This window comes from Mustela nivalis (genome assembly GCF_964662115.1).
Source record: "Mustela nivalis genome assembly, chromosome: 10".
Taxonomy (NCBI): domain Eukaryota; kingdom Metazoa; phylum Chordata; class Mammalia; order Carnivora; family Mustelidae; genus Mustela; species Mustela nivalis.
The window spans coordinates 109,069,857-109,090,615 of NC_139029.1; the positions used below are offsets into that span (position 1 = coordinate 109,069,857).

General features: G+C 43.7%; 1 protein-coding gene across 1 annotated transcript; it reads left to right on the forward strand.

Annotated features, from left to right (window-relative positions):
- Positions 1–9,966: 9,966 nt before the first annotated feature.
- Positions 9,967–14,483, forward strand: LOC309843254 (uncharacterized protein; the record flags this gene model as incomplete). The annotated part of the gene is made up of 2 exons (XM_082688581.1): positions 9,967–10,104; positions 10,817–14,483. 2 exons carry the CDS (start codon positions 9,967–9,969, stop codon positions 13,742–13,744), a joined length of 3,066 nt encoding a protein of 1,021 aa, XP_082544707.1. The 3' UTR covers positions 13,745–14,483.
- Between the last annotated feature and the right edge of the window lie 6,276 nt (positions 14,484–20,759).

The window sequence follows — 20,759 nt, forward strand, 5'->3', positions numbered from 1 at the left end:
GGCTTGGCCTTCAGTCTTTCTTGTTTCCTGACTATGCCAAGAATTTGCTGTGCTAGGTGGACGTGACAAGTAGGTGTTACCATTCAGACACCAACTGCCCTCATTTGGGGAGCCAGACAACAAATCACAGAGGATTGGGGACAGTACCGCTTCCCACTCCCAGATAATCTCCACCAGAGCCCCTAGGCCATGAGCTAGTGACCTCTAATACTCCTTCTATGCTCTGCTGGCAAAGGTCCCTGAAGGATTATTCCCCTTACTGAAGCCTTTGCAGCAAATCCCCATGATTACCTGCTTTTCTCTCCCTGCTCTCTCAGGACCCTGGATCCAGTATCCTACTGCACCTGACAGCTAAGGGAATGAAAAACAGGCATGAGCTTCTCGGGAACAGTGGGTAGTCTGCTCCTCTGGGGGAGCCTCAGGTTGGACACTTGCTGAGGATGGCCTGGGCACTGACCATCTGGGGCCAGGCAGGGCAAGATGACCTTCAGAGGCCCAATGAGTCCAAGGCTCACTCAACACTGCTCTCAGTGTGCCCACTCCAGAACTCGATGTGTGCAAGCTGACCAGTGTTACAGATACACTCAGCTACTGGCAAGAGCTGCAGCTCCCAGGCTATGCCCAGATCCCACCCTATCAGCTGGGCCTGGAGTCCGCAGCGCCCAGCTAATTCTGGGGAAACTAAAACTGTTTCTCCATTCTTTATCCATGCAAATCCTTCAAGATACTAGCAGCCATTCCCCAGGCCTCCTGAAATCATCATAGCCCACCACCGGTCCAGCTTATAAACCCATCTTCCTGCCTCACACCCTGTATCGAGCTATCATTTTGATAGAGTATTCTTTTTATTCCCAAGAGTCAAACCACAAACGAGCCCTAAATCCCACACAGAACTCCCCATGGAGCACAGACTTGCAGAGGTGGGCAGTTGTCTGGTTCAGCCACCCACTGGGGCCCTAGCACTGTGGCAGGGGACATGAGGGGAGCAAAACAAGGGACGTCTAGACACCTGCCCACAGGGAACTCATCATCTCATTCAGATATAAGAAGTCTACATAGAACTACAGCACACAACAAAGAGTCCACATGAAATGAGAGCTTAGCTGTGTATTTCTAACTCCCACTCTACAAGGGACACAGGAGCAAAAGAAAGGCACTCAGTGTCAATTTTTAAAAAACTGGGTTCTCGGGGCACCTGGGTGGCTCAGTGGGTTAAAGCCTCTGCTTTCGGCTCTTGTCATGATCTCGGGGTCCTGGGATTGAGCAGAGAGGGCTCTCTGCTCAGCAGGGAGCCTGCTTCCCTGCTTGCTCGCTCTCTGCCTGCCTCTCTGCCTACTTGTGATCTCTGTCAAATAAATAAACAAAATCTTAAAAAAAAAAAAAGTTCTATGAGAGCTTAAAAAAACTGGGTTCTCCCTCTCCTTTTGCCTCTCTCTCTCTTTCTCTCTTCCCCCACTCTCTCTCTCTCTCTCTGTCTCTCATGAATAAATAAAATCTTAAAAAATACATTATTTTGAAAAAAAAAAGCAGAAGCCTTAAAAAAAAAACTGGGAATGGCAAAGCAGAGCTGGTAGGAGACAGGCGGATGAATTAAGAGACTGTTTTTTCCCTTATACAGCTCAAAGTCTCGTGAGCTAGGCAAAAACAGACACAGCCATCTACAGAACACAGAAGAGAGCATCGCAAACACTGAGAGTAAGGGCTACAGAGTAAGGGGCAGAGCAGAGAGGAGATAGTTCTGGTGAAGAAGAGCTGGAGATGCTGTTATAGAAAAGGTAACTATTTAAATGTGTTTAAAATGGGAAGAATTTGGGGGCACCTGGCTGGTTCAGTCAGTAGAGTATGCAACTCATAAATTCAAGCCCTACATTTGGCATAGAGCTTTAAAATTAAAAAAAAAAAAATTTAGGTGCATTTGGGTGGTTCAGTGGGTTGAGCCTCTGCCTTCGGCTCAGGTCATGATCTCAGGGTCCTGGGATCGAGCCCTGCATCAGGCTCTCTGCTTCTCAGGGAGCCTGCTTCCTCCTCTCTCTGCCTGCCTCTCTGCCTGCTTGTGGTCTCTGTCTGTCAAATAAATAAATAAAATCTTTTAAAAAAATTTTTAATAAAAAATTTTAAAATAATAAAATGGGTAGAATTTTTTTAGAAATGGAGAGGAGTGGGTCCAGGGGGTCTTCCTGCTCAGCAAAGGAGTCTGGTTCTCCCCCCTCGTTCTGCTCCTTTCCCCCTACTCATGCTCTCTCTCTCACCCTCTCTCTCTCTCAAATGAATAAATAAATAATCTTTTAAAAAAGAATTTTGAACTCGATTCTTATGGAAAAGTGAAAACCCTTTATTCTTATAGGAAACTATAACCCTCCTTGAGAAAAGACAATTACTCTCGGGATAGTGTGAAGAATAAACTAGAAAGGAAGACTGGAGGCTAGGAGTTATGTTGCTAGCTGCATAACAGTCATGGCAAACAGAAAAAAATCCCTCCCTGAGCCGTAGCTGGAGCAAAGGCGAGTGACAAGAAATGAGTTAGGACAGAATCTCAGAGCCAGGAGACCTCAGGGAGCACAGACAGGCAGAAGTAGGAAGGTACCCAGCTCAACCAGTCATGTCTTCAAAGCCATCCCTCATTTAAAGATAGTCACAAAGTAGCAATATCCTTTCCAGGCTCACAGTGAAAGCTGGGACCTGATGAGAAGCCAGGGCCTCCAGTTCTCACCCTGAGGGCTCTTTGGGGGCACCAAGGGGAGGGGCCAGGAGAAGCTGCAGGGAAAGGCAGGAGGAGATCCAACCACTTGTACAAGGGAACAGGCAGATGCCTGAGCACTGATTTCCACATACCCAGACTCCCCAAATTCACCTCTTCCCATCCTGAAGGAGCTGACATGGGGGGTAGAAGGGTGGAGGCCAGAGAATGGAAAACACTGATGGAACCCCAAGTGATTTGCTAATAATACCCAAAATACAATGGAAACTTCACAGATTACAAAGTATATTTATCTGTCTCCCTTGCCCCATTTCCTCCACTCCCACTTTACCTCAGGACTTATTCATTCTTTTGGTCAACAAACCTTTATTAGGTGCCTACTATTGTGGGTTCTTTTGTTGCTACTGGGTTGCAAGTGTTGTACAAGCCCTCCCCCCACCCTGGGGAGGGTGGAAATATGATGCCAGGTGCACAAAGCCAGTCCAAAAAACCACATATTATATGATTCCATTTACAAGAAATTTCCAGAATAAGCAAGTCTAAAGAGACAAAGCTGATCAGCAGTTGCCATGGGATGGGAGAGGGCAAAATAAGAAATGACTGTGAATGGGCGTAGGGTTTCTTGGGGGTGGGGAGGGAGGGAAGAAAATGTTCTAAAAATGAGATTTTAATGATGATTGCACAATACTAAAAAACACTGAATGGTACAATTTAAATGGGTATGTTGTATGGCATATGAATTATATCACTTATAAAATCTTTTATAAAGATGCTCTTTAATAAAAAGTAGGAAAAAACTCAGAAACCTAAGTTGAATGATCCAATTTCAGTCACACGTGGCAGACTTTGAGGACATATGTTTCGGTCTGTAGCATTATTAACTATATTCTGGGGAATTATCTAAAACCCCATGGACTGTGCTCAGCAATAACTTCTGACGCTTTCTTGCTTGTGTCATGGGGCGGTAGGGGGAACATGGTCTGAAACACTGGGGAGGTGGGGGATGATGCAATCTTTTATCCAAAAACAAAAGCTATGTTAGAAGAAAAAACTGGACTACACACTGGCTGTAGGAAGCCCAGCTCCAGATGCAAACCTGTGCACCAGACTCTCAAGAACCCAACATCCCTTTCCTTTGGCTCAAAACACATTTTCCAACAAAGTTAAAATAGCGCTGAGGCCAGTGTTACCTTCAAAAACCACTGACTCACAGATGTCATTAATAGGGAGATGGCCTATAATTAACAGGAGGGTAATTCATCTGCAAGGAAAGATTTTTAAAATGAGAACTTATTTGTGCAGATGATAATAAACGACCCTTCAATATCAAGAAATCTCAAAGACTTTTATGCCTATTAATTAGTCCTACTCCTCTCCAGGAGAAGGTGATCATTTTCCCCCCATCTCCAGTTTATCTACGTGCTTAATTCCAAAAGCTAAGCAGGAATGGAGAGCCTGCCTCAGGATTACACAAGGGCCTCCCTTTGTCATACAAATAGCCATGCTCTGGGTTGTGAGGATTTCATCTCTAAATAGGCATCCAACTTCTCAACAGAAGGAAAAAGGAAGTTTAAGAGTTCCGTGATAATTATCCTAATGATTTGGTCAAAATATGCAAGGAGACTTCCTGAAAATTCTATTAGCTCAAAATAGTACCTGTCACACCCACCAGGCCCATCTGTATCTCATGGGAAATGAACAGTAAGGGGTTTAATAGGGTCAAGACCTGAAAGGAATGGGCAATACACGGAACTTCTTCCATCTCATTCTGTCAACTGTAAAAAGAGAGGCTACTTTTCGTATGCATGTTTAAAAAAATTTTAAGAATAAGCTTCTGTTAATCTCTCCAAATAGATTACAAGCTCCTTCAGTGTTGGAACCTTTAGGTACGCAAGAAGCACTAGAAAATAATAAATATTTGACTGGCTAAGCATCAGAAGGTTCTCAGTTCAAAGTTGGATTCCATTAAAGTAGGTTGTTAGGAAGTTTGGTTCTTTTACTTTAGCTTTTGCAGAAAACCATTTCTCTCATTGTGGAGCAGGCTATCACAAGTCCTGTTACAAAAGGTGATATAAACATAGGGGTTGTGAACAAGGGCTTTGGAGCCAGGAAGTTGTAGAATCAATGAGCCAGTTATTCATCTTTCTTTGACCCTCAGGTTCTCTGTTTGAAAACTCATGATAATATTCCCTGCCTCACGGAGTTGTAGAAATTAAGCAAGATAACACATATAAAATCTTAACATAGAGCCTAGCATACAATAAGACCTCAATAAATTGTAGCTTAAAAAATCTTGCCTTTGAAAACACAAGGCCACATTCCAACATGAATGCAAAAACACACTGAAAAACAATGAACAAAAACAGTGGAAATCCTCATGCAAATTACAAATGTTAAATAAGTGACCAAACATTCACAATTTCCCTCCACATTTTCCATGGAGGAAGACTATGAAGCACAAGGCTCTGAGGACTTTAACACATTCATGAATAGAGCAAAGTTAAAACATAATCTCTAAAGCTAACCCTTAGATCAGAGTCACAGAATCTTAAAAATGTTAACGCCAGGGCGGGGGAAAAAACACTTGGAGATCAGTCCAAATCTTTCCTTTTACAGATGAAGAAATGTAAGACCAAGAGGTTAAGTGATTTGCCCAAAATTGCCCAGTATGTTCCATGATTTCTTCAAATATGTGTTATTTCTAGCCTCTCTATCCTCCCCTTTTTTCCTCTAACCAAAGTCTCCAATGCCTTGTCAATGACAGTCACAATTTCAACTGCAGAGAAAGAGCCTGTGTACCGCATGCTCCAGTAAGACTGAAAGTTCCTTGAAAACAAAGGCTGTGCTTGTGTCTCAGTGCCTACAAAAGAGCCTTCCATGTGCTCACACATCCCCACTGATGGACTGACTGGGTGGCACACAGTTCTCTCTCCTTCCTGTAGGAACTTACTAAGCATTGAATGTATGCATACATAGCAGACCCTACTGTGGAGGGGTCTCTCCACTGCAAAGAACTACCCATCTAAACAAAAGAAAGCATTTCTAGGGAGCCCTGGAAGATGCCAACATCTTGGGGGCCACAGCTTTGCCACTCTATGGCATTGGCTGTTGTCTTTACCCTCTACCCTTCTGACTGCCCTTCTCTTTATTTGGGTCACCAAACCTTCTCTTGGTTTTTGCTTTTAATGGGTAAGAAGAGTCATAACTGAACAGCACTCACAAGTCAAGATTCAAAAGCAGAAAGAGATTTCAGGATTTACAAGCAGACTGAAGCAAGTCCTGACAGTGCCAGAAGACCCCGAAGAGCAGAGGATGCAAGCAGGAGGAAAGATGGCAGGATCCCAGAGGCAGAAAGCCTGCGGGATGCTGGAAGGAGTGCCAAATCTGAAACCCCTTAGGGGCTCCTTCAGCACACCATAGTTCTCTGAGCTATCCAGGCCTAAAGTCTTGATTCTCCCTTGACTTCTCCATCTTCCCTGCCTTTCATCTAATCTAGCCCCAAGTCAAAGCTCTCACCATTTCTCATGTGTGACATGAGATCCAAAGGTCTCCCTACTCAGACATTCCTCTTTCCAATTCAAATAGAAAGCCTGAACAGACCCATACCAGTAAGGAGATTGAAACAGTCATTAAAAATCTCCAAACAGGGGCGCCTGGGTGGCTCAGTGGGTTGGGCTGCTGCCTTCAGCTCGGGTCATGATCTCAGGGTCCTGGGATCGAGCCCCGCATCGGGCTCCCTGCTCCGCAGGAAGCCTGCTTCCCTCTCTCTCTCTCTCTCTCTCTCTCTCTCTCTGCCTGCCTCTCTGCCTACTTGTGATCTCTGTCTGTCAAATAAATAAATAAAATCTTAAAAAAAAAAAAAATCTCCAAACAAACAAAAGCCTAGGGCCAGACGTCCAATTCATCCTGTGTACTGCAGTCTCTGGTGACTGACTCGTCCCAGGCTAGCCAGAACTCTCCCCATTTTAGCACTGAAAGTCTTGTGTCCTGGGAAACCCATTGGTCCCAGACAAATTGAGACAGCTGGCCACCTTACTGCGGCCAGATTAAAATCTTCCCCCAGACAACGCTTTGATCATGTCATTTTCCTGACCAAAATGTACCCTGTTCCCCATTTCTCTTTAAACTAACCTTAAAGGGATGCCTGGGTGGCTCTGCTGTTTGAATGTCTGCCTTGAACTCGGGTCATGATCCCAGGGCCCTGGGATTGAGCCTCATATCAGCAGGGTCCCTGCTCAGCAAGGCATCTGCTTCTCCTTCTCCCTCCACCCTCCCCACTGCTCATTCTCTTTCTCTCTCAAATAAATAAATAAAATCTTAAAAAAAAAAAAAACTAGCTCAAAGCAGTCCCCAAATCTGTCTCAGAGAATGTATAGAAACACTTTGGGGGATGCCTGGGTGGCTCAGTGGATTAAGTCTCTCTGCCTTAGGCTTAGGTCATGATCTCAAGGTCCTGGGATCAAGCCCCGCATTGGGCTCTCTGCTCAGCAGGGAGCCTGCTTCCCCCTCTCTCTGCCTGTCTCTCTGTCTACTTATGATCTCTCTCTCTCTCTCTCTGTCAAGTAAAAAAAAAAAAAAAAAAAAAAAGAACACTTTGGGTTGATGTAAGAAAACAAAGATTCTGAGCCTGGCTTTTGTCATAATAGTGTGAGACCCTTGGCAAGTCACTCCATTTATCTGGACCTCAGTTTCCTCATCTGTAAAATTAAGAGGCTAAAACTAGATTTCCTTTGCAGCTCTAAAATTCTCTTAATTCAATACTTCTACATACCCTCCATTCCAACCAGACTCACCAGCTTTGGTCTTTCCCTTCTCTCCACCAGGATTTCTTTCCTTACTTTTCTGCCGACCTGAATTCCATGAAGAAGGACACAAATCCTTCCTGTTGAGGGGAGCCTGGACCTACCCCACAAAGACTCCACATGTACCGAGGTTGTCTGACTCCCAGCATTTCTCATGCCCTGCTCTTTCTGTTCAAAATCTTTTTCTACATGAAGCTTCTTTATTCCAACTGAACTAAAATCTCTGCACTTCTGTGATTGCCTTCAGAATGCTGAACACATAGTCAATAATAGCAAGCATCATCACTAACTCACATCTAGGTGTGAGGCAAAAGTAGAAAGTAGCGGTAAATCTAGAATTTTTTGCACTTTACACAAGATTCCAAAATGCTTCCAAAAATCAGTAATTGACTTATTCCACAAAAAGTTACTGAGATTGTTTAAGAGATTGCTGACCTGTCACAGGTGCAGAGGTGAGGAATAAGCAGTGACTCCAACAGCAGCTCTACTCACAGATGTCATAGCATCCACACTGCCCATCAACTTGTAACATTTTTAGGAAGACCTTAAAAGGTGGCAGCTCCACCATCATCAAGCCCTTCCTCCCCAAATTGGTCATGTATCTAATTCTCCCTCTAGTAGGTAAACCTGTTAAATGAAAAAAAAAAAAAAAAAAAGTTAAAATTAAAACAGGTCAATAGATTAAAATATACATATCTACCTACATAAGCAAGATAGCCTAAAATAAATCTCTTCCAGGAACTATATCCTGGCTATTTACCTAGAATCACTAGTCCCTACTCTGACAGGTATTTATAAAGTGAGCATATCAATATCCTTCTTTGGTATGATTTAACAGTTGTCCTCCATTAGTCTTGGTAAGTGGCACATATTAAGGATGAATGAAACCTACACCTGTCTTTTGGGACCCCCGCAGCATTCACAGATACACACACACTCCCCTAATTAAATGGGGCTGGGACTTGAGCATCTATCTAATGACAAACAGGTTCGTGAGTAAGTGGGGGAAATAAATAAACCAAACGGTCTGCAGAGGGAGAGGTCAAGCTGGGCTGAGCTGGGCTGGGCCCAGAGTGATTCAGACTCCACCACAGAATGGGTGTCTCCTGGGATGGCCTAGCAGGACAATTAAAACCCCTATAAATAGGATGGGTTTTCAAGTCTCCAGTATCCTCTCCGGCTTCTGAATCTTCTACCCTTCCTCCCTAAGCAGGTAAGGCATGCATGGGAAGGGGGAGTGGAGAGGGGGGTGGGTTATGGCAGTATATACAAGGCTCTTGGTATCAGCTATAATGTGCTGGGCTGGGGAGGTCTGAGACTGCTCCCTGTGCATGACATGCCTCGGTAGAATCCTGCTTTCTTTTTGGCTCTATCTGAGAATATGATGATAGCTGGGGTGGCCCACTTCCAAGACTTTAAAATATACATGCCTTTGTTTCAGCATGTCCTGGAAATCCCAAAACTGAGGGCTAGGACTGTTGGTAAATAGCTTAGTCTCCCATAGTGTAGTATTGACCTTTCATGCAAGTAAGGCAAGACCGAAAAGTTTAAAGCTCATTGGGACCCAGGCCCTAAACCACAGGGTCACAGTAACACTAATGTCTCATTATAGTGAAATGCCCTAAGGAACTTATCATGTCCCATACAATTCATTGTGCCATGCATCCTTATAGGCATCACTGTATGCTTTTGGAAGTCCAGTGTGTTTTGCAGTTAGGGTTTCTTGGAGGCTTATAAACCCAGTAATCAGAATTTTTACAGCACAGGAAGAAAAATCATTGAGATCCAGATCCCAAAAGACCTTAGTTTTCCAACATGGCCAGTGTGAATCTAGCTGATTATATACACTTCCTCTCATCTGTGCAGTTAATTTGGCTTGCTATTTTTATCAGTAATAGTTTTTATATTAATTGGTTCTACTTTATAAGCATGCCCCAAATGACCATCCATGCCAGAAGTACATGCTGGAATTTGACATCCCAGAAAGTTTGCTTGGACCATGGCAAGCCTCTAGCCTTCTTCCCCACTTGAGCAAGGGCTGTTTGAGGACTAAGGCCTATTCAGTTGGTGAAAACTATACTGACTTCTGTGGGCCTCCTGACCTCCCTTCCTTTTTGTTCTAATAAAAGAGTTTCAATTAAGCAAGTTCCACCTGGCGTAAGGGATGGGGCATGTAAACCACCTGCCATATGTTCTTTCTTTCTCAGGAAGTTGTCACTTTTCCAGTCAGAGACACATAGTTTGTGTCCATCTCCCATCTCCCACTGTAGTAAATATTTGGAGCCTGAATGTGGGTCAAAGGGAGTGAGGGGTATGGCTAAGAAGGGGCTCTATCATTTCTTAAACTTCTTTCCCTGACCAAAGGCTAGTAACCAAAATGCTATCTGGAAATGCTATCTCCTGGTCTTCATCCTAAGCACAGGAAAAATCTTCTTTCTTCTTTTAGGTTTATCAATTTTTGTTAAAATGGCTCAGCTCCTGAACAGCATACTCACTGTGATCAAGGTGTTCCAGAAATATGCCAAAGAGAATGGGAAATGTACCTTGCTTTGCAAGAAAGAGTTGAAGCAGCTGCTCTTGGCTGAGTTTGGAGATATCCTCCAGGTAAGATGCATAGACTTTGGCCCCATGAAGTCAAGTGTGAATGACTCTGACACCTGCATCCAGGGCTTGATGTTTTTCATTTGATCTGGTCATGCTCCATCCACCCTATAGGTAAAGATTTTCAGGAAGCTCCTCAGTATTTCTCTCCCAGCAGACACACATGCTCACAGACATGCACACACACACACACACACACACACACACACACACACACACACACTCCTTCTTACAGCTGGACATGACATAAGGGAGCACAACTTCAAACCAGAAATAATTTCTCAGAAGAAATTCTAGATTTGTATCTTGATTTCTGTCCACACATTTTCTCATTCACTCACTCATTCATTCAGTAAAGAGTGATTGAACACCTGTTCCATTCCAGCACCATCCCAGCACTGGGAATGCAAACATGAATAAAACCAGCTTCTCCTTCCTCTAGGATCTCACAGTGTAGTTGGAAAGTAGGTTAAAAAAATAATTACAATATAACATGTGATGGGATGGAATAATCATACCCACATTGGTCCAGCAAGAGATGCAGTTCTGAGGACAATCTGATCAAAGACTAGAACCAAGCCCAAGCCATTTCAGATTAACGGTTTCCAACCAAGGAAGGCTCATACAAGAGTGAAGAGGTTGGGGCATAGACACTGGCACACACTGTATCCACAGGAGAATAGCTGATTTTGCTCTTTGTTTTATCTTCTCACAGAGACCAAATGACCCAGACACAGTGGAAACCATCCTGAGCCTCTTGGATAAAGACAGAAATGGACATGTTGATTTTCATGAATATCTCTTGTTGGTGTTCCAATTGGCTCAAGCTTGCTATCATAAACTGGATAGTAAGTCATGTGGAGATAGAATCTCCCAGGAAGAAGTGGAGCAGGAGGGAACACAAGACCATAGGTTTCCAGAAAATACAGGCAGGCAACACAGGCAGAGGCATGATGGAGAAAAGCAGGTCTCCCACTGCCCTCAGTCTGAGAGACAAAACCAGGATGCCCACCAGGATCAGTCAGAGAGACAGGATAGGGATTCCCATTATGGTCAGTCTGAGAGACAGGATAGGGACTCCCACTGTGGTCAGTCTGAGAGACAGGATAGGGACTCCCACTGTGGTCAGACTGAGAGACAAGATAGGGACTCCCGCTATGATCAGTCAGAGAGACAGGATAGGGACTCCCGCTATGATCAGTCAGAGAGACAGGATAGGGACTCCCGCTATGGTCAGTCTGAGAGACAGGATAGGGACTCCCACTATGGTCAGACTGAGAGACAAGATAGGGACTCCCGCTATGCTCAGTCAGAGAGACAGGATAGGGACTCCCGCTATGCTCAGTCAGAGAGACAGGATAGGGACTCCTGCAATAGTCAGTCTGAGAGACAGGATAGGGACTCCTGCAATAGTCAGTCTGAGAGACAGGATAGGGACTCCCACTATGGTCAAAGATGGAGACATAAATCTAGCAGTAGCCAGCCTAAAAGACAAGGATATATTTTTGCCTTAAGTCAGTATGACAAACAAGTTCACAATTCTCATTATGGCCAGAAAAACCAACAGCAATCGGGCTCTTATCATGGACAGTCTCAGAGGATGGATCAGGAATCAGGCTATGGTCAGAGAGATAGACAAGAATTGTACTTTCAATATGGCCAGACAGACAGACAAGACCAGCATTCTCACTATGGCCAGAGAGACAGACAAGGCCAGAGTTCCCACTATGGTCAGTCAGAGAGACAAGGCCAGAGTTCTCACTATGGTCAGACAGACAGACAAGGCCAGGGTTCTCACTATGGCCAGGAAGACAGACAAAGCCAGAGTTCTCACTATTTCCAGAGAGACAGACAAGGCCAGAGTTCCCACTATGGTCAGTCAGACAGACAAGGCCAGAGTTCTCACTATGGCCAGGTAGACAGACAAGGCCAGAGTTTTCAGTGTAGACAGACAGACAGACAAGGCCAGATTTTCCAGTATGGCCAGAGGGACAGACAAGCCCCAGGTTCTCAGTGTAGCCAGACAGACAGACAAGGCCAGAATTTCCATTATGGCCAGGCAGACAGACAAGGCCAGAGTTCTCACTATGGCCAGAGAGACAGACAAGGCCAGAGTTCTCACTATGGCCAGACAGACCGACAAGGCCAGAGTTCTCAGTGTAGTCAGACAGACAGACAAGGCCAGAGTTTCCAGTATGGCCAGAGAGACAGATATGCTCTAGGCTCTCAGTGTAGCCAGAGAGACAGACCAGGCCAGAGTTCTCACTATGACCAGACAGATGGACAAGGCCAGAGCTCTCACTATGGCCAAACAGACAGACAAGACCAGAGTTCCCACTATGGTCAGACAGACAGACAAGGCCAGAATTCTCCCTATGGTCAGACAGAGAGACAAGGCCTAGGTTCTCAATGCAGTCAGATAGATAGACAAGGTCAGAGTTCCCACTATGGTCAGACAGACAGACAAGGCCAGAGTTGCCATTATGGCCAGACAGAGAGACAAGACCTCAGCTCTCACTATGGTCAGGTGGACAGACAAGACCAAGGTTATCATTATAACCAGTCAGATAGACAAGGCCTGGGCTCTTGTTATGGCTGGACAGACAGACAAGGCCAGGGTTATCATTATGGTCAGACAGACAGACAAAGCCTGAGCTCTCACTATGGTCAGTCAGCAATTGGGGTAACAGGGCAAAATAGTTACCTCCAAGGCAGTGAGGGAGCAACGAGAGACTCTTATGTTGAGCAATCAGGAAGGTCAGGGAGACTAAGTCAAAAGACTCAAGGACAGGAAGTAATTCAAAATCAAGGGCAGAGATTCCAGTCTAGGGAAGGCCAACAGAACAGCCATCGGGCATGGGAGCCTGAGGAGGATAGCCAACACGACCAACACAAACTCATAGCAGAAATCCAGCAAGAAAAATCACACAATTACAAAGGTGGTGACTGGCAGTCAATTAGTGGCAAGCAGGACCACAGACAGTCCCAGGCCAGGCAAAGTCATGGAGAGGGGCAGAGCCAGCAGGCAGAGGAAGAGCAGGGCCAACAAACCTGGGGCAGACATGGTTGTGAGAGTCAAGAAACTCCATGGGAGACACAGGCCAGGCAAACCCATGAAGAAAAACAAAACCATCAGAGACAGGACAGGCAAACCCTTCATGATGAGCAGACCCATAAGAGATGGGACAGGCAGACCCATGAAGATGAGCAGACCCATCAGCGACAAGACAGGCAAACCTATGAAGATGAGCAGACCTGCCAGCGACAAAAGAGGCAAACCCATGAAGATGAACAGACCCATCAGCGTCAGCGACGAGACAGGCAAACCCATGAAGAGAGTCAAAACTGTCAACAACAATGGGATAGGCAAACCCTTGAGAAGGAAGAAAGATATCAAGGATCCCAGGATCAACAATCTTATGAGAACCAGCAAAGATGTGCTAATAGAGAAAAATTCCACATGAATGAAAATAGCCAGAAGCAAGGTTCCCAGGGAAGACACAGTAACCTGACCTTCCATCCCACCCAGACTGGTGGGAGGCCCCCAAGGAGAGAACAAGGTAGAAGTCACCCTACCAAAGCAGCTCCTACTCCCAATCCCCTCTATGACTATGTACAAGAGCAGAAAAGGAATCAGCACTAGGCTATGCACACACCAGAGCTAAAGCAACTTGAAACCAAGGAAGAAATCCATGTTTATCCTTACTTCTGTTTAAGAGATTGAAAATGTTTGTCTTCCTTCCCTCTTCTATCTACTTGAAAGGATGCTTTTGAGAACTAGTATTCACTTTTAGGGCATTTCTATTCTAGGTTGTTCTAGTTGGGTTAAATCTGAGTGGTAAGTTGGGTGATACAATCAGATCCCAATTTTTAATACTTTGGGGATTTAAATCATTTCCTGGTTTTCCATCTGTGTAGGTGGGACATGGTTGGATCACTGAAAGGTAGAAACTTCTCCCAATAATTCAGAAACAGGAAAAGTATTCTGAAGATGCATATTACAGCCTGCGGACAGGACAGGTAGCCTTGGGCTCCTATGGACAAAATACCAGGAATTGCAAACCTCATAGCCTACATTAAAATGAAACATGATGAGAGGCTTCTAGGAAAGTCCTCCCTGAAGTTCACAGTACCTTCCATGCCCAGGCTCCTACCCTTCACCAGAGGCACTATCCCCTGAGCTGCTATCACTACAGCTGACTGGACAGGTTCCAGCTTCATATGTATCCAGTTTCTGATCATATAAAACACAGAGAAAGAATATGTCATCTGCCTGCAGATTCCAACAAGCCAAAACTGTCCATCCATAGCTCCTGAAAACCCCTCAAAGAAAATCTATGGAATTGTATTAAAATACCCAATAAATGATTGGTGAGCAATGATCTCAGTGACTCTTTTCCTTTTTCATGGTAGGGACATGCTATCCTATCTTCACCTGGGTGAAGTTTTCCAAAAAATAAGGCCTCATTTCTTGACTTCTAAGTTGCTTCTGTTCTTTGAGTTCCTGAGCACTGAAGAAGGAAAAGAAGGAGAAGAAGAAAGAGGAGAAGAAGGAGAAGAATGGAAGAGAAAGGAGAAGGAAGAGGAAGAAGAGGAATTAATATGAAACAAATAACAGAAGGTCAAAAGGAATTTATCTAAATATTTTCAGCTCCTTCCACCACAGAGGAGTTAACATTAACCTTTGCCCTCATTCACTTCCACGTTCCATGGTCATTAAGCCTTGCCAACTTTACATCCTTCAAACCTCTTGGATCTCTTCCCACTTCTCCATTTCTACTGCCTTGAATTTCCCTCCTCTTCAGTGGCTACCAGTGACTTTAAGATGAAGTTCACACTCCTTAGCATGACACCTAGGCCCTTCACCATCTGACCCAGATGACCCACCCAGCTTAGTCCCATGAATGATCCCTCCCAGGAGCACCAAATGCTCCAGCCATACCAAGGGCTTAGCCTTTTTTAAGTTTATCATGGTCTTTCATTAACTCATATCTTTGAATATACCATTCCATAGCCTAGAGTACTTCCCCTTGCTTCTGCCAGGTAAAAAACCTGGGCATCCTCTGTGTCTGTGTCCCAACTAAAACATCACATCTTCTGGGCAGCCTTCCTGGACACTCCAAGCACTCCTTCCTTTATATTTCCACTCATTTCTCTTATAACATTTGTCACACACTACTGTGATTATCACCCTTACCAAGCTGGGAATAAGACTGTATCTTACTCAACTATGTACTCCTCAGCATTTAGTGCAGCCCCCAGTGTCCAGGGGCACTCATGATTATTTGCTGAATAAGTGGGCAGATGGAGAAAATTAGTCTGGCTTCAGGAAAAATTCAGCTAAACAAATACATAGTAATATTTACGTAATAACAGACAAAAGAGGCTAAACTTGACCCTTATTCAGTCAAGGATGAAGTTGAATGAAACAATAATCTTTTTTGATATTTTAAGCAATAGAACATTTAATGTCTAGAATTATAAGAGTTGAATTATTAGAAATCAGGAAGTGAAGCCTGAACTATTGAGGTCAAGACATCTATAGAACTGTAACCCAGCAATCAGAAAGCTGGAATCCAGAAGCTGATGGCATTGCTCCCAAATCTGCCTGTCAAAAACCATATTCCACAACCCTGTTTACCAAAAGAAATAGCAAGAATCACAGTATCTTCCAAATATTATGTAAACACATCTAATTGGAAAAGCATAATTCATATCCAGAACCCTAGCTACAAAAGAGTCTAAGAAATATAGAAAGAGATAAGAATGGGTGTTAAGGGCCATTGGATTCACCATAGGAAGGATAGATAGACTCATAACAGCCCCTCCTTTCCTCAAGATTACAATCTAGTAAGAAATATGTATACAGCACATAACCATTAAATAAAGCAAGATGTCATAACTACAAGAAAATTGCTGTCATTATAGCAATAGCCACAGTAGCCAAACTATAGAAAGAGCTAAGTTGACAACTGATGGATGAATAGATAAAGAAGATACGGTATACACATACAATGGAATACTATTCAGTCACCAAAAAAATTAAATCTTGCCATTTGCAACGATATGGATAGAACTAGAGGGTATTTCGCTAAGTGAAATAAGTCAATCAAAGAAAGACAATTAGGGGCGCCTGGGTGGCTCAGTGGGTTAAAGCCTCTGCCTTCGGCTCAGGTCATGTTCTCAGAGTCCGGAGATCAAGCCCCGCATCGGGCTCTCTACTCAGCGGGGAGCCTGCTTCCTCCTCTCTCTCTCTGCCTGCCTCTCTGCCTACTTGTAATCTCTGCCTTTCAAATGAATAAATAAAATCTTAAAAAAAAAAAAAAGAAAGACAATTATCCTATGATTTCACTCATATGTAGAATTTAAGAAACAAATCAGAGGAGCATAGGGGAAGGGAGAAAAAAATAAAGCAAGATGAAATCAGAGAGGGAAATAAACCATAAGAGATTCTTAATCATAGTAAACAAATAGGGTTGCTGGAAGGGAGGGGAGTTGAGGGATGGGGTAACTGGGTGATGGACATTAAGGAGGGCATGGAACGTAAGAAGCATTGGGTGTTACATAAGACTGATGAATCACTGCACTCTATCTCTGAAACTAATAATATGCTATAAATTAACTAAATGAGCTTAAGTTTTTTTTAAAAAAAAAAAGAGGGAAAAAAGAAAATTAAAAAAAAAAAAGAAAGAAAATCACTGTCGTAACACCAAGAAGGGAGTAAATAACTGTGTGGAAGGACTGAGATAAGCTTACACAGAGGAAAGCATCAAAGCTAGGGTCATGATCCTGGCTGGGGGAGTGGGCATGAGACGGGTCATGGCTTGTCCTGGGCCTTAAGCTCGATGGGGATGTCCCATATGTTCGCTGCTGTTTAAATGGCATGATTGTTCAGAAGTAAGGTGGGTCTTCTTCACAAATGTTCTCTGTAATTTAGACACTCCCCAGAGAGCTAAACTAGACGGTGGAAAATAAACCCAAAGCTGAGACATCTCAAAATCTATAAGCTGCTAAGAGTTCTTGGGGGCTTTCAGTGGGTCAGCTGAGCATGGGAAGCATGGGAGGAATTTAGGCATTCTAGGCAGGGGGACAGCATTAGTGCTGCATGGTAAAGGAAGTTCCAAGGGAATACTAAAGAAAGGTGGAAGAACAAATAAAGTCAGATCACGGAGGACTTCAAAACCCACCATGAAGAGTTTGGAATATTTTCTGTTAATAGTAGGATCCACAAAAGTTTTCTGAGCAGAAAATGAGAGGAACAGAAGAGATGTTTGTGATAAAAAGAAATGCTACTGTAAGGGTAACTCCCCATCACAGGTACAACATAAGCACAGACTGAGGGGCTATCCAGGCTCTAAGGCCAAAAGACCAGAAAGGGGTCTACCCTAAAAGGGTGTGAAAGCATGGAGAAAAGATGTCCTACTGCACTGCACTGCTCTTCAGGGAGCAAAAAAGCAGCTCTCTGTATCTAAACCAGAGATCAACCAACCAAATGCCCTCAACTGGAATAACCAAACAGCAGATCACCCCTTTAAGCACTGTTTCTACTCTCAGACTCTGAGACAATCATACACACCATGAATTTAATTCACAATAGGCCGTCCAAATCTACCCACACCAGAAAGATACCATTCCCTTTATAGAAGACATCTTTCCCCATGGGACTAACTCCTCAGCCACCTTCTCTTTTGATAAGGTTATCTTGTCCAGTCCTATAGCTCCAAATATCACAACTATTTCTAAGACTCTCAAGTCTTCATCTCCAGCCCTACCTCTTTCCTAAATCCCAGACTCCTATATTCAATCATCTCCTGGTGCTTCCACTGGGACATCAAATAGCATCTCTTTAGCATTCCCAAACAGGAGTCTTAACTTAACTTGTTTCTCCCTCAATTTTCCCCAGTTCAGTAAGTTGGTAGGACCTTCCACATTTCTCAAGGGAAAGGACAGGAGAGACATTTTTTTATTGTAATCATTCTCTCCCCCAAATCAAATTCATCAGCAGTCCCTTTATTTTTACCTCAAAATACAATGTAGCCCTGATTCCACCATTCTTGTCATCTCCCATTTCATCAACCCTCTCTCCACTGTCTTTCTCCTAGAACCCAGCAACAGTTTCCTGACGGAACTCCTTAACCCTCTGTGAAATGGAAGCCGCATCAGATCACTCCCCGGGGTAAAAGGCTCAGTGGTTTCTCACCACGCAAAATAAAATCCAGCATTCTCCCAGAACCTTCCTAGTATGGGGCCCTGGCACATGCCCTCATACACCACTCCACTCTGCACTCACTGTTTTCCAACCATGCTGGCCTTCCTCTGGTGATTCCAGCAGGAAAAGCTGGTTCCTACCTCAAAGCCTCTGAACCAGCTATTGCTTTGGCTTGGAAGAGTCCTCTCCCCAGCTTTGTGTGACTGGCTCCTTATTTCATTCAAGTCTCAGCTAAAGAGTAACCTCCCAGGAGAAGCTTTCTTGACACTTAGTCTACAGAAGTAGTCCCAGTCACTCCCAATCACATCCCTTTCTTTCTCTTGTTGTTCCCAACATTTTTCACATCGGTTGCGTTGGTTTTATGCTACCTGTTTTTGTCTTTTTCTCCCTACTGGAACTTGATACCCATAAGGACACAGATTTTGTTTGTTTTGTTTGCTACTGTACCCTCTGCATCAAAAAGAGTATGCATTTAAGGTGCAAGCCCAATGACTGTGTCCACTGAACACTCCAAAAGGGCTTTGGTATCGGGTTTCAGTCTACATTTCCAGCTTGGTTTCCCACTATACCCCCACATGCCACCTAAATTCCAGCCTAACTGGACAACTGTCCAACCTCCACACCTCTGCTTTTACCATTTCTTCCACTGGAGCCCTCTCCTAAACTTCACCTGGCAAAATCCTATCTATTCTATTAATTAGCAGCATCTCTCAAACCTGTACCAGTACATAATTTATCATACTGCACTGAAATGATTCCACATCCATCTGTTTCCTACACCAAGATGCAAGATCCTAGCAAGCAGATCCTGCATCTTATTCAGTTGTATCTTTGCCACCAAACATAGGGACTGACCAATTGTATGTAAAGGAACTGAGATTTAGGGGCAACCAAGTGGTGCAGTCAGTTAAGTGTCTGACTCTTAATTTCAGCTCAGATCCTGATCTCAGAGTCATGAGACCAAGCCCTGCAGATCAGGCTCCATGCTCAGCACAAAGTCAGCTTAAGACTTTCTTTCCCTCTCCCTCTGCCTTCCCCATCACCGCCACCCTCTCTCTCTTTCTAAAATTAATAAATAAATCTTTAAAAAAGAGACACTGAGATTTAGAATAAAAAGACCTGTATTTGAAACCTAGCTCTACCACTTACTGTTTTACAATTTTAGAAAACTTAGAAAAACTTCTTTATCTCTTTAATCTCAGTTCTCTCATCTATAAAATAGGATTAAAAATTCCAATCATTGGTTAAAAATAAATTGAGATGACCTACATAAAGTAGTTAATAATTGATATCTTCTTACTTATTTAGTTAGTGTTTATCATCTTCTCCCCTTTGGCATTATTTTTAATAGAAGCTCAACAAATGTTTGCCATATTATTGAAAAGCCCAGCTTATGTTCCAGCTCCTCCAAGAAGCCTTCCTTGATCCCCCTTCTTCTAAACAATAGTAACCACCTCTTTGTCTTCAAGCAGCATCTTTGGAAAGCTTCTGTGATCATCATCACCCTCTACATTATTGTAGGTATTGGTGAACATTCTCGTTCCCTGACTATATTAGAAATTCCTTCAGAAAAAGGTCCGCTCATTATTCTTTACATCATTGTTAGCACCCAGAACATTCAGAATAAGTATTTGGTGGGTGCTCGTTGAATCAAATTCAACTGAATAGACTCTCCATTACATCAGGCTCTTTCCGTCCATGCCTGGCACCACCACTCTGTCCCCTTTGTTCTATTCTACCATTAGTGTGCTTTCATCCCTCCCACTTTCCCTCACAACCCAGGACCAGCATTTCTCTCTCTCAGACTTTCTGTGCCTCCCTGCTCAAGCCCCATTTATTATTTTCTTATTTTTTTATTGAAATATAGTTGAAATACAGTTGTTATATTAGTTTCAGGTATACAACATAGTGATTTGACAATTTTATCCCTTACACAATGCTTACCACATCTGTCATCATCTGTCACTATACATTATTACAATAGTACTGACAATATTCCCTAGGCTAAACTTTTTATCTCTGTGACTTATTTATTGTATAACTGGAAGCTTCTACTTCTTCACCCCCTTCAGCCATTTTGCCAACCCACACCCACCTCCCCCGCACAGCCCCATTGAAACAAAACTCCTGAGGGGTGTGTAATCTCCCTTCAACACCAACACTTTCCATGACTTGCAGGATCCCAGACCGTGGCCATTCTATTTTCTTACTCTTCACTCTATTATCCCCCTTCTTTTCCGTTGCAATCCAAACACAACAATTCCTATCCCCCAGCTCCTCAAAAGGCCAGTTCCAAACTCACCTTCTGTAATCCTCCCTCCCTCCGTGCTCTGTTGACTTGCATATACTCAGGCTCCCTTGTGTGCACCCTGCTTTCTGACGGAAGCATACACAAATGCTCTTCTGTTGCTTCAGGTATGTCATTTGTCCTTTCCACAGAAGCTATGAG